The following is a 14325-nucleotide window of genomic DNA, read 5'->3' on the forward strand; positions in this document are numbered from 1 at the left end:
ATAATGATAAAGTAAGTAAAGAAGAATTTGGGGAAAATTAGAGAGGGTAGGGTTTATAAGTTTTGGACAAAAACCATATGGGCAGTCCACACTAATTCAAGCATATGATCTGTGTATGATTTTTCAACAAAAATATGACTAGAAAAATCTTCAAGGACAAAATAGTTGTGTTTCTTATTTGTAAGAAAATAAAATGCTTCATACATTTACTATGATTGAAGACAATTTTCATATGACTTTGAAGACGAAAATATTTGCAAGTAATTAGTTTTATCTGGTGTCATTGTTTTAAATATGAGCCGGAGAGGTTCCGAACTCGAATATCTCATTTTCACTTCCTCCTCCCTCCCGTACCTTCTCCCGTATCACTCAAGTTTCGACCCGTCTCTCGTGACAAGTAATTGGTTGACTCATCGGTTGAACCAGGAACCACCCAGCCACCTCCTTCCCGACTTTCTCAATTGACCCGACACAACTCGAAGTCGAATTGCCAATAAAACCACATTCCGTCTCAGAATTCCATCCAAGTCCCAGCCCATCCTGACTACCAAACAAACGCATGATATACACCACAATCCCCACCGATTTCCACCTCTCAAAAACCCTAACAACGACCAATAGTTTACCTCTCACACACACTCCCATAGTAGGGTTCTGCTAAACCAACCGGCGGCACCGCCACCAGCATTCCCACGTCGGGGAACACTAGCAATGGACTTCGACGAGTACGATTATTTGGAGAAAACCGTGGAAGAAACCAACGGTCCTCCGTCCAAAACGAAGGAGACTAAGGACTCCGCCGAGAAAGAGAGAGACAAGGAGAAAGGATATCGGAGAAAAGAGCGTGGCGACGAGGACGAAGGTGATATTGACGAGGACGAAAGAGATCGGAAAAATTCCTCCAGCAAAAGGTCCCGGGGAGATGACGAAAACGGCCGAGATAGAGACCGCGAGAGGGAACGAGATAGGGATAGGGAGAAGGAGAGGAGCTCGCTGCACCGGAGTCGAGATAGGGAGAGTGAGAGGAGTTCGAGGGACAGGGATAGAGACAAGGAGAAGAGGGAGAAAGAGAGAGATAGGGATAGGGAAAGAGATAGGGAGAGGAGAGACAGAGACAAGGAGAAGGAGAGGGAGAGGGATAGGGACAGGGACAAGGAGAAGGAGAAGGACAGGGAGAGGAGGGATAGGGAAAAGGAGAAGGAAAGAGATAGGGAAATGGAGAGGTCGAAGGAAATGGAGAGGTCAAGGAGGAGCCGAAGCAGGTCCAGGCTCGATCGTGAAAGGGAGAGAGAGTTGATCAGGGAACGAGAGCGCGAGCTCGAGATGAGGGAAAGCAGGTGATGCTCAGTTTTAACTTGTTTCTGCCGTTGCATTTTATAGATTTCTCTACACAGTTATGCTTACATACATTGATGGTGCTTTACTTGGCAAATAATTCTTGGTTAATTACGTTTAGAGTGCTTTCAGATGAGGCATTGCTTGCTAATGATTTGAGAATTTTTTTCCTCGTTGATGGTTAAGATTCTTTGCACTTGCACGGGGACTTTGATATCATTAGAATCACATGATGGGTAAGTGAATTTGTTTGCTTGGAGTGGTTTTTCGTGAACTGATATGGAAAATTGGAACATATGATTTATGAAGTTCGGTTTTTGATGGTTTAACTTCACTGACTTATGAAGGGCCTTTTCGATTAAAGGTTATTTGCCCTACCTATACTTATGGAGGTGGCTTATTTTAATTATGTGTGTTTTTGCTTATTGTTTTTGCATCACCAATCTTGGAGTTTCTCAATCAAATGGACTCCGAGTAATTGCAGCAAAAAAAATGTTAAGAGTTCATATGTAGACATACATATATAGCACACGTGTGTGTACACAATTGTTTCCAGTGTGGCTTGTTCTGTTATATGCATGTGTATCCAAATCTCTGCCAACAGATGAAATCACAGAAAGAATATGTAGAATGGCTAAGTGCAGAAAAAAGTCTGAGTTTATGCATGAAGAATATAACTTTCTAACTTGGGTTGAAATCGTAGATGCATCTTAATGGGCTAACATGCGGAAACTTCTTCACGGCTTGTCTGAAGAAAGTGGCTTTTCCACATATTGGTTTTGATAAGGTCTGTTGTGTTTCTCTTTTCCGGCCTTAAGATTTGGCTCACTCTTCAATCCTTCTAATGTTTTTTGCATACCTGGATTAAGCTTGATTTCTTACATCTAAGCTGAGATGTTGATCAATGATGTATTCAATTTTTAGGTTGGCAACGCATGTGGTGAGGCTGTATCAGTTTTCCAGCCTTTTGTTCACTGTGAAGACGAAAATGCCTTATCCCCATAATTCTTGTTCCCTCTTTGCAGTGAAACAGGGACCAGAATAGCAAATCCTCTGTTTGAATGACTTTTTTGATTCAAAATATCAGTGAACTCGAGTGTCCTAATGAACACAATCTTAATTGAAGTATAAATAATCAATGGTCTTAAATCATCCAGAATAGTGATTGGAGTGAACTTATGAAGGTTATTCCAGTCATTTTCCTTGCTGAAATCATAAGCCAGATTTTAGGTTTCTGGTTTACTTCTTGTTATCCCCCCTGTTTTTCTTTGATATTCCTTCTAATCTTAATTGTACTTAAGCTTAAAACTGTTTTTTAATTTGAGTCATCCATTGCTGTTGGGTAGAAGTGACTTGGTCTACATGAATAAGGGGGCTTTAGTTGACAATTAGCGAAAACATTTAGTTTCTAATCTGCTTGTTATTGAAGGTGGATTGCTAATGAAGTATAAAAATTTGCTAAGCATTGAAAAATGATGTGCTTGTTCTCACTCTCTTGCTGACCACTGGCTGAGGAACTTTATACAATCATAGTCTAGAATGTTTTATGTTTATACTTGTTAAATTTGAAGTTGGTATTCGTTTTTGGTATTTCTGTTATCAAAAAGTTTGATTTATGGAAAAGTAGGGTGCTGGCTTGGAATTTAAGGAGGTTGATTATCTCTGTGGTAGGGAGGAGAACATGATGTTGAGGTTGAGATAAGTTTTTCTACAAGAAAATACACCTATAAGGCTTTATATGTTAATATGTTCCTCTCATTGTAGGGTTTATACTTACTATTTTCTGAGTCATTTATGCAGGAGATTTAAAGAAAAGAAAGAAGCGGTGGAACCTGAGGCTGACCCAGAAAGGGATCAGAGAACAGTATTTGCTTACCAGGTGGATGGCTTAACTTCCCAGATTTTTATAGATCAAGTGTTACAGGAATTACTTGCCTGTTCGAAGTTGCTTCTTTTTTGTAGAGGAGAGGCTTAGGATTAGACAATATTGTTTGCTGATGTATACATATTTTGATTGCAGATGCCCTTGAAGGCAACTGAGAGGGATGTTTACGAGTTTTTCTCAAAAGCAGGAAAGGTTGGTGTTCTTCTGTCTATTGTTTGGATGGATATCATCATTTTATGTATTTATGTGGTGTATTATAACTCCAACCTTTGCTGTATTTCTTTAAGAATAAATGATTCTCAATTTCTGTTTATGCTAATATTCGTACACTGTTATGCATATACATAAGGGAAAAATCTCACGGTCTGAGTGCGCTGAATTGCAAAAGATTCATGGTCTCATTGCATGGAATACATGGTATTAGTTGCACGTTTTGCTTGTTGCTACTGATTACTAACTGATTTTTGATTATAACATAATAATTCTTGTGCTTGTTTGAGTAGATATGTTTTGTATGCATATGAATTCAATTTGTGAAGAATGACAAGTTATAAGATCCATTTCTTTGCTCTTTAACTTTTATTTTTCTTTTGTGGATCAAATTATTTGGCATTTCTTCTCAGTTTTGCTATTTTTAATTTCCAGGTGAGGGATGTACGTCTTATCATGGATCGAAATTCGAGGAGATCAAAAGGAGTTGGGTATGTGCTCCTTATGTATCTTTCTCCTTTTCTGGTTGCTCTCTATTTCTACCTTTTTTTAATATTATAAAATTGTAGTGCTGTCAAGTCTTACTTTTGGATAATGTTCCAAAAGGAGTTCAAGCTAAATTCATGGATTTGTTAGAAGGCCTTCAAATGTAGTTAGCTGGTCTCTTTTGACGCATCTTTGAGATACGTTGGTATTCCCATGATTTTGAGCTTGATTCACTTTGGGGCTTTTTTTTTTTTGATATTCTTGGTTAGTTATTACTTAATACTATTAATCTCTTAGTTCTGAGCCTTTTAAGTTGGGATTCATCTTCCACAGCGATTTCTTTTACAACCATTGGTTTTCCAACTTTTTTCTTGACTTCTGTGTCTTGCAGTCTTGATATTGATTCCCTTGATACTGCAGGTACATTGAGTTCTTTGATTCCATGTCTGTGCCGATGGCAATTGCTCTATCTGGGCATCTACTTCATGGACAGCCTGTTATGGTTAAACCATCAGAGGCAGAAAAGAACCTTGTTCCATCAAATGCTTCCAGTAATTCAAGCGTTGTGGGCCCGTATGGTGCAACAGATAGGAAACTCTATGTTGGAAATTTACATTTCAACATGACTGAATTTCAGCTTAAACAGGTAAGCTTTGCAAATTATGTTTTACCATAGTAAGCAGTTGGATGAAAGCAAACTTCATACCATTGTTCAATTAGTGTAGGAGATGAAAGTTGTAGGAGTTGGGGAAATTGCTCCTTTTAGAAGTTATCAGTCTACAAGGCACTTTTTCCCCTCCATAATCATCGATCACCTCTGGTCTTTGGAGGTAGATGGGTTTTTAACTCTTGCATCTTTTTTTAAGTTGAACGTGTTGGCATATCAACAGATTCACTAATTCTTTGAGGTCTGCGAGTTTAGGTGAAGCAAAATAAATTTTAGCTTTAGGTAATTCAAAGGTAAATATCCTTGCCACTTCCTTTATGTATCAGAAATTGGCCATGGGATGATCTCTCCTTTTATCTGACTTGGTCTTTTTAAAGCTTTTTGTCACTGGCCTATTGGACTTTAATCTTTTACGCAATGGTCATTAGCTTGTAGTCCAGCTTTTATTGCACCTCCTGTTTAGCAGTGTTTTGTGGTATCTGGCTTCATTTGCTAAATCTGGTAACTATTTATTTGCAGATTTTTGAAGCATTTGGGCCCGTTGAACTTGTACAGCTGCCTACTGATCCTGAGACTGGACACTGCAAAGGTTTTGGCTTTGTTCAAGTCGGTATTGGTTAAGATTTTGATGTCTTGATTCTCTAGCTAATTATACCAGTTCAATGAATCCTTAATTCTGACGATGTTGATGACATGATTATTATTTTTAGTTTGCTCAACTAGAACATGCAAAGGCTGCGCAAGTTCTAAATGGGAAATTGGAGATTGCTGGTCGAACTATTAAGGTGCGCTTATGAAATTCAAGCTTCATTAGATGGTTAATATATTGTACTTCATTTTTTATAATTTTTATTGATGCAGTGTCTAATTCTAATGTTTTTGAGTGCAGGTTTCATCTGTTACGGATCATGTTGGAGTGCAAGATTCAGGGCAGAAAACTGCCGATTTTGATGATGATGATGGGGGTGGATTGGTTAGTTGATTTTGTGAAACTGCAGTTTTTTAAATGCCCTAATTTTGGATATAGTTAATTGATAATATATCTGTTTTTAAATTTTTTGCCAACCTAGTATTCCCGTAATAAATCAACATTTATTTGAATGTATGTTTTTGGAGAGACAGGACTGAGGGTACTTTATGTTATAATACAGTGGCTGATAGGTGGCAATAGCAGCATATCCTGGGATTATAGAATATTACTGTGGTGTTGATTATAGAATATTACTTTTATCTTATTGGGATTCTGGAACTTGTTTTCTTAATTAGTATTATCTTTTCATCACGTCTCTAGTAGGATGGACTACTTAGCAAATGCATTTGAGACATTGCTTGATGGAATTGATAATTAACGAATGTGTCGTTTGGTGCATTAACAGTGTAAATCACTAAATTGTTCAAATTCAACAGCAATATGATGCATGAATGTTGTCTAAGTGGGTTTTAGGTTTCAACTTGTGAAGTATGATCAATTTTCTTTTGGATTTTCAACGATTTCTATTCAAGATGTTAAATTATAATTTAAAATAGTCCTTGAAGGCAATTATTCTGAAAGCATCACTGTTCTGTTAAAAAACAGTTTAGCTTTAAGTTGAGAGATATTGCTTGTTGCATCACACACATTGAGCAAATTCTGAAGTAACAAATCAAATTGAGAATTTGACTGCTCTGAAATTTGTTGAATCTAGTATATTGATTCCTTTTAATTGCTAATATTAAACACTTATTTATGGGTTTAAACTTATTCAGGCTTTGAATGCTCAATCAAGAGCAATGCTAATGGCAAAACTGGATCGCAGTGGGATTGCGTCAAGGTTTGTCTGTAGTATTATGTCCTTTTTCTCTGGAAATTCACTTTTTTGCTGCGGAAGTTTGATATCTTTTGCCTATTCAGTGTTGCTGGTTCCCTTGGAGTACCTGCGCTTAATGGCGCAACTCCTGCACAACAATCCATAACCATGCCCATGGTTGCACCTACAGCAATGTCTGCTCCGGTACTTCCAGCACAAGTTTTAATGCCCCCAGAGCCCATTGGCAACCCAAGCGAGTGTTTACTTTTGAAGAATATGTTTGATCCTGCAACTGAGGTTTGTTAATTGTTTGATGATCTATGTACAAGTACACATACTTGCCATACGTGCATGGAATTCCTAATCAAAGATTTATGTGTTTGTCATTGCCTTTCCTTTTGCTTATTCTTGGAATTTTGTTTGCAGACGGATCCAGAATTTGATTTGGACATCAGGGATGATGTGCGTGAAGAATGTTCAAAGTATGGCCCGGTGAAGCATATCCTTGTGGACAAGTAAGAATCTTGACTCGAGTGTATGCTTGGTATTTGACTTCTGATGTATCCGCAACCAGAAATCATTTACTTGCTGAGATGAATACTAGTTGAAGATGGTTGGCATTTCAAAAGGAGGAGGCTCTCAGAAAGATTGTTTAAACTTGAAACAGGATTTTTAGCAGAGTCCTATTATTAATTTTAGCTTTATAGACTAAAGATTTTCATTTATCAGCAAAGCTCTAAAATTAACTGCCAAAGCAACATTTTCTATGATAGTAGCCAATTGTCAGGTGACAATTATCCTTGGTGCAATATGTCAAATATATGGAAAGAGAATAAAAAATGTGTTGGGTGTGATCTTGTCTTTTACTGTTAAGGTGGAAAGAAATTCAAGTAGGTAGGAGTGCAGCTATAAGGGGCATGGAAAAGGCAAAAAGAATTGAGGATACCTACCTTTTCCTGGCACAAGGGAGGTCAGCGAAGAAAAACAATTAAAATTTGAGAGTATAAACTTTTGAGCGACAGACATCCTATTGCATTGTATGTCTACTTGTTATGTTCCCGTGCTTTTACCATTCAGTCTATAAATCATAATAATGGTCCACTTCTCAAGAAATTATGAAGCTTAGCTGAAGATAATTAACAGATATTTAACTCCTGTCAGTTGAGAACCGGCCCCATGTACTCTCTTTTCCTTGGTATTTCCTATTTTTAGCAGCAAATTTGAGCTTTGTCAGTTGTTGCATTGTATTATTTATGCTTGATTTTGTCTTCCATTTTATGTCATTTACAGGAATAGTTCTGGTTATGTTTATTTGCGCTTTGAGAATGTGGAGGCTGCAGCACGTGCTCAACAAGCCATGCACAAGCGATGGTTTGCTCGCCGATTGATTTCAGCAATCTTCTTGGTAATATATTGGACCATAGTTTTTGCAAAATGGGAGGAGCACATTCACTATTTTTTTTCCTTAATATTTATTCATGTGCTCTCTCTCTCTCTCTCTCTCACTTTCACACACACACACACAGACATTCACATTATATGTATATGTGTATATGCATGCATGCATATTTGTGTGTGTGTGTGTATGTACATACATGTGTGTGCATGTATGTGCATATGTATATATAGACACACAAACACACAGGCAAACAGAGAGATATAGACGTATGTGTGTGCGCGCGTGCGTGTACATTTGTTTGGTTCTGATACTACAATCAGTAATGCAATCGCAAAATGGCTCTTTTCTTTAGTTTGACCGACATGTTGTAGACAGAGGCCACCTGGGCCTGTCCCAACTGGTAGCTTAACTGATGAATTTAAAGCACTAGTTTCCTTCCACAGTTGAAATATGTGTGGAAGCATTCTTCAATTGAATAATAAACTAATTATGGTGATGTTGAACTCAACTGTCAATGTCAATGCTAAGTTACAACATTAGCTATGTTTGTGGAGAATAAAACCATATATGTGTAGCGAAGGTGCGCTTACAAGCACATGCAGACTAGTGTTCTTGCATTGCATTTCTCGTGCAAAAAGTAGAGCATTTGAACTTAAAAAACATGAAGCAACTTAAGTAGTTCATATTGGTCAAGTTTTTATCTAACAGAATGTGTCTGTGAACTTGGGGCACTTGTATAGATGGCCTCAAATTGTATGTTAGTGTGTATGGATCTTTAATTTCTTTGATTATTTTTACTGCAATTTTTTGTATCTCCAGTCTATGATGCTCCTTTGAGGTTTAGAAATTGTAATTCTTGTCTGATTATGATGTGAAAATATTGGGGGCAATGCAAGCTAGTCTGGAGGCAAATGCTTCATTTGAATGTGATTGAAGGTTGAGAATTTGGAGCATTATGACTACTGGTGATATATTTGTGTGTACATTGATCAATGCATATGTTTGGGTTGCTTAATTTTGACGAATATTTTATTTGTTTGCAGCAACCATATGAATATGATGCAAAATTTAAAGGGGCTGCTTGATACTGTTCCGCATGCTGGAATCAATGTGGATGGAGTACAACCTTAAAGTGGAGTTGCTGAGCGTGTTTGCTTATGGTTTCATTACGATGTGGATTACAATAACTCTACTTGCTTCACATGTATAATTTGGTTTTAGATTTGGTTATTGTTATGTGGTGGATGTGTATACAATTTGATCGATTATTTTCCCTTTGAAATGTAGTACCGAATATTTTTATTAGCATGATAGCAAATGTTGTTGGGATGGTTCGAAATTTTCTACATATTTAACTCTATACTCCTTCCCTTTCACCTTCCCCTTTCCGCCTTGCAATTTGGGTTGCAAATAAACCAAGTCAAGTCAAAGTTTTGGTCTAATTGAATCAAGTCTAATATCGAGCTCAAGTTTTGCACTGAAAGTTCCATCACAAATTCGAGCATAGTCAAGCTCGAACAAGCCTATTTGAGTTTAAAAAATTAAAAATAATTATTTTATCTTTTAAAAATGAATAAAATATTTATTTTTTTAATAAATAAAAATATTAGATATATATGTATAAAATTGGATGAGCTATTGAGTTTGAGTATCTTTATGCTCGCTCGAGTTCGATAGTTTGACTTGGTTGACTCGATTTTAGTATTAATTGAGTTTGAGTTGAATTTTAATCGAATTGTTCGAGTTTGGTAGTTTGACTTGGTCGACTCGAATTCAGTATTAATTGAGTTTGAGTTGAATTTTGATCGAACTGGCTTGGGAGCACTTGCGAATGAATTGATTCATTTGCAATCTTATTTGTTATGGATGGAATATAATTTGACCATTTAAAGAATCTTTTTCATTTTAGATCTAAATTATGTCCCTTTTTGATAGAGGTGGCAATTTGTTCCATGTTTCAATGGGCTATCCATGCTTAAAGGGATTTTAGGCGGGATGGATATTTTAATTTTGATGTTGGGTTTGAAATGGTACTAATCTCATTTATATCCATTAATTGGTGGGAATTTTTGGAAAATACTTGGGTAGCCATTGGGGCCCAAATATCTTACCAAATATTTATTCTATCAATTGTTGTATAGCTTTTAATGACTCAAGTGTACCATTTTTATTCTTCCACCTAGGTCCTTCAGTTTTTTCCTTGTAATTATGTTTAAAATCTCCATCTAGTTTCATGAACTCTTTTGTCCCTTGGAAATCAGTTTTTTTTTTTTTTTAATTCTTCCCCCTTTTTTCGTAAAAATTCTGTTGCCAGTCTTAATTTAGAGTGTATTTGAAAATTATCGAAAGAAATATCTTTGTTTTCAGATGGGGACTTAATGGTTGCTCAATCAGGTTGAAGAGGGCCTGAAGGAGGCTAGTGGGTGCTCTTTGAGACTTGTAAATGGTTTTGAACTCCTTTTTTAGTTGAATGCTGGTCAAAATAAATATTGGAAGTTATATGAAAGTCATCAATTTGTAATCTTATTAGAAAATATTTTGTTCAATTTTAATGATTTTACGATGGCTTATAGTTCCAAACACCATCTTCGTCCAGAAAGAAGAAGAAGGTGACAGGCAGGCTGGCCACTTCAAAAGCTACATCCATGATCAAAGCCCCCAAAAGGCCTCTATTGCAAAAACATGATGGTTTCACAACCACTCAGTGCCTCAAAACCAAATTTCTGAAAACCAAATTCCAGCTGTGTTGATTTTCTTGTTTTTTTTTTTTCCCTTTCCAAATTCTAGCCCAAGATGCATTTCACGACGTGTCAGTTAAACACACAAATGCATCTAGTGTTGGCTAGACACATTTTAAAAATTCATGGACTTATATTCAGAAAGACCCCCAAATTTAATCTATTTGGACCATTATTTCAAGAGATAAAATCATGTCTAACCCTTTTTTTTATTATTGTTTTTTATTGTAAAACCAAGCAACTTGAAAGAACAATTCTAATCTTTTTTCTTCCCTCCTCCCTCTCCCCCCAAAAACCCCTTTTTTTCCTAAATTAAACTTTTTTTCTTTTTTCTTTTTTTCTAACTTTCAAACTAAACTTCATAATTTGTAAGACAGGTGTTTGTGGGGTTAAAAAGTATAATATGATGATAAAATACTGTCCAAATTAACGCTATTTGAGCGATTTTTTTTAAAAGACCATTATTTCAAGAGACAAAACCATGCCTAACCCTTTTTTTTCTATTTTTTTTATTGTTAAAACTGAGCAACCCCAAAAAACAATTCTAATATTTTCTCTTCCTTTTTTTTTTTTTTCTTAACTTAAACCTTGTTTTTTCTAACTTCCAAACTAGGCATTAACGCAGCACAATTTGTAAGACAAGTGTTTGTAGGGTTAAAAAATACGAGACGATGATAAACTACTGTCCAAATTAACTCTATTTGGGTGATTTTTTTAAAAAGACCATTATTTTGAGCGATAAAACCATGCCTAACATTTTCTTTATTATTTTTTTTATTGTTAAAACTGAGCAATCCAAAAATAAAATAACAATTCTAATCTTTTCTCTTCCCTTTTTTTCCCCTAACTTGAACTTTTTTCTTCTAACTTATAAACTACACATTAACGCGGTACAATTTGTAATACAAGTGTTCGTAGAGTTATAAAGTACAAGATAATGAACTAAACTACTGTCCAATAAGGAAAATTTTTTATATTAAAAGAGAACTTTGAGCAAAGCCTTGAAAATTTCCCCAAATGAAAATGACACATGAGGAAGTCGAAATCGACCGTTACTCCAATCCTCAACCGATTTTCAAAGTTCTCCAGGGTCACTTCAATGAACTCTGGTGTAAGAGATGCAGTTAGCCAAGGCTACCCAGACAAAGCGCTTATTCTCTTCCGCCAAATGAAGCAAAACGGCTTAGAACCCAGCAAATTGACCTTCCCTTTCATAGCCAAAGCCTGTGCAAAACTCTCTAGCCTCAAGTGCTCCCAAATGGTGCACACCCATATGTTAAAATCTCCTTATTATTCAGATAAATATGTACAGTCGGGCTTGGTTAATATGTATGTAAAATGTGATCAGGTAGAAAATTTTGCTTACGCAGTGTTTGATAGAATGCATGCAAGGGAGATTGCTGCTTGGAATGCGATGCTCATGGGTTTCGTGCAAGCGTCGTGTTTTGATAGAGCTTTGTGTTTATTTAATGAGATGATGCTTGATGGGGTTAGACCGGATTCAGTTACGGCTATGGGGTTAGCACAGTTGGCTTCTGGTCTGAAGGATGTTAAATTATTGACTTCAGTTCACTGTCTGGGGATTAGAATTGGGGTAGAAGCTGATGTTTCAGTTGCTAACACTTGGATTGCTGCATATTCTAGATGCGGTGATTTATCCTTGTCTGAGATGGTTTTTAATGAAATTGATTTGGATGTTCTGACTGTTGTTTCTTGGAATTCAATGATTACTGGGTGTGGTAATGCAGGAGAAGGATTTATGGCTATGGGGTTGTACCATAATATGTTATATGATGGATTTAGGCCTGACTTGAGTACCATTCTTAACTTGCTTGGATCATTTGCCAAACCTAATGCTTTGTTCCTTGGGAAGTTGATCCACTGTCATGGAGTTCGATTAGGTTGTTGCTCAGATGTTTCTGTTCTTAATACCCTTGTTTGTATGTACTCCAGATGTGCAGACATAGATTCGGCAAGAAGTTTGTTTGACTCCATAGTGGACAGAACTCGTGTTTCTTGGACTGTCATGATCGGTAGTTATGCTGAGAAAGGGGATTTGGAGGACGCAATGGCCTTGTTCCATGACATGGAAGCAGCTGGCGAGCAACCTGACTTAGTTACGGTGATATATTTAATTTCAGCCTGTGGCCAAGTTGGAGTCCTCGATTATGGGAGATGGATAGACAGTTATGCCATCTCAAGAGGATTGAAGAGCGATATAAGGGTCTCGAATGCACTATTATACATGTACTCTAAGTGCGGAAGCGTAAGAGATGCTGAGGAACTCTTTTCTTCCATGAATGAGAGGACTATTGTTTCTTGGACTGCCATGATATCGGGTTATGCACTGAATGGACAATCTGGAAAAGCATTGGATTATTTTAATGTGATGTTGAAGTCAGGTTTAGAACCAAACCATATTACATTTCTTGCTGTTCTTCAGGCCTGTGTTCATGCAGGTCTGATGGAGAAAGGATGGGAATTATTTCATATGATGACTGAGCTATACAAGTTAAGTCCTGGTCTGGACCACCATGCTTGCATGGCTGATCTCCTTGGACGTCAGGGAAAACTGAAAGAAGCATTGGAGTATATTCAACGTATGCCTATTAAACCAGATGCCGGCATTTGGGCTGCTTTGCTTAGTGCTTGCAAGATTCACCGAAATGCAGATATTGGAGAGTATGCAGCTCATCATCTTTTTGAACTGGAACCCCAGGCTGCTGCTCCATATGTTGAAATGGCCAACATATATGCATCAACAGGAAGGTGGGATGGTGTTGCTTCCATTAGAACAAAAATGAAATGCAATCAAGTCAGGAAATATCCCGGGGAAAGCACTATTCAAGTGGATGGCAAGAGCTATACTTTCAGAGTGAATGACAAATTTCATCCCAAAGGCTGCCTAATATATGAAGTACTAAGTAGTTTGGGATTGTATTCCAAGAAACAGATAGATACGTTTAGGTCTGAGGAATTCTTTTGACAGTAGAATTGTTTTCTTTAGATTAGTGATTTAAGGTAGAGCTAAGAAGTTGAAGCTTCCCAGAACAGGGTGTCAAGGAAGTGATACAGTCTCTTTAAGCAATTACCTGATCAATTTCCAGCGGACCTGAAGAAGTACTCTTCGACCATGTCCTTAACTAAGTCCTAAAGACAAGCGACTACTACCCATCTGAGGGTCAAAGATCTTCTTGATTCTTTTCCAATAGGTCCCCTCCTCAAGTCAATAGCAGTTTCACTACGGAGCACAAACATCTTAACTCTGGAGATAATATCAGCTTTCAGGATCCCTTGTATAATCCCTCATTGGGGCAGAAACAATTCTGGGTACTCATTTCATGTATACATACGTCTTCTTCAACTGATGCAGATAAATGCAACAAAGTTGTGTACATTCATTGGTTTGGATCGTACACAATTTAGACCATAAGTTTGTTTTCAAAATCAATGTATCAATTAAATTTCATGACATACAGAAATTTTCTATGAATTCAGAAATATTCTTACTCATATTACCAAGTTACTATCAATATATATTTAAATTAAATGTCATCCGAATAGTTGGAAACAAAAAATGAAAAAAAAAAGTCCACAAAGTTTTGAGAACAAACTAAATCCTCACCCTTTTGTTTGAATTATCAAGGGCAATTTGATGATTATTTCAACGAGTTACTAGCCCCAACAAGTAGCATGAACTTCACATGAACGTTAATTCAAATTGGAATTAAATGACATGCATCCTACGATATCAATGTATATATTCTCAGTGTATTAAGATTAATCCAAATAAATATTAATGATCATAAAATTTTCTA

General features: G+C 36.7%; 2 protein-coding genes across 2 annotated transcripts; both read left to right on the forward strand.

Annotated features, from left to right (window-relative positions):
- The first annotated feature begins 417 nt into the window (after positions 1-417).
- On the forward strand, positions 418-9074 carry LOC113702185 (uncharacterized). Its single transcript, XM_027223249.2, has 13 exons — positions 418-1337; positions 3136-3214; positions 3356-3412; positions 3866-3921; positions 4337-4562; positions 5103-5189; positions 5294-5368; positions 5473-5556; positions 6330-6394; positions 6475-6667; positions 6797-6885; positions 7661-7775; positions 8813-9074. The coding sequence occupies exons 1-13, from the start codon at positions 712-714 to the stop codon at positions 8852-8854; spliced, it is 1794 nt and encodes a 597-aa protein (XP_027079050.1). The 5' UTR covers positions 418-711; the 3' UTR covers positions 8855-9074.
- A 2380-nt stretch (positions 9075-11454) lies between these two features.
- LOC113701661 (pentatricopeptide repeat-containing protein At4g19191, mitochondrial-like) lies at positions 11455-14020 on the forward strand. Its single transcript, XM_027222417.2, has one exon. The coding sequence runs from the start codon at positions 11538-11540 to the stop codon at positions 13491-13493; it is 1956 nt and encodes a 651-aa protein (XP_027078218.1). The 5' UTR covers positions 11455-11537; the 3' UTR covers positions 13494-14020.
- Positions 14021-14325: the final 305 nt, after the last annotated feature.

This window comes from Coffea arabica, chromosome 7e (assembly GCF_036785885.1).
Source record: "Coffea arabica cultivar ET-39 chromosome 7e, Coffea Arabica ET-39 HiFi, whole genome shotgun sequence".
Classification (NCBI taxonomy): domain Eukaryota; kingdom Viridiplantae; phylum Streptophyta; class Magnoliopsida; order Gentianales; family Rubiaceae; genus Coffea; species Coffea arabica.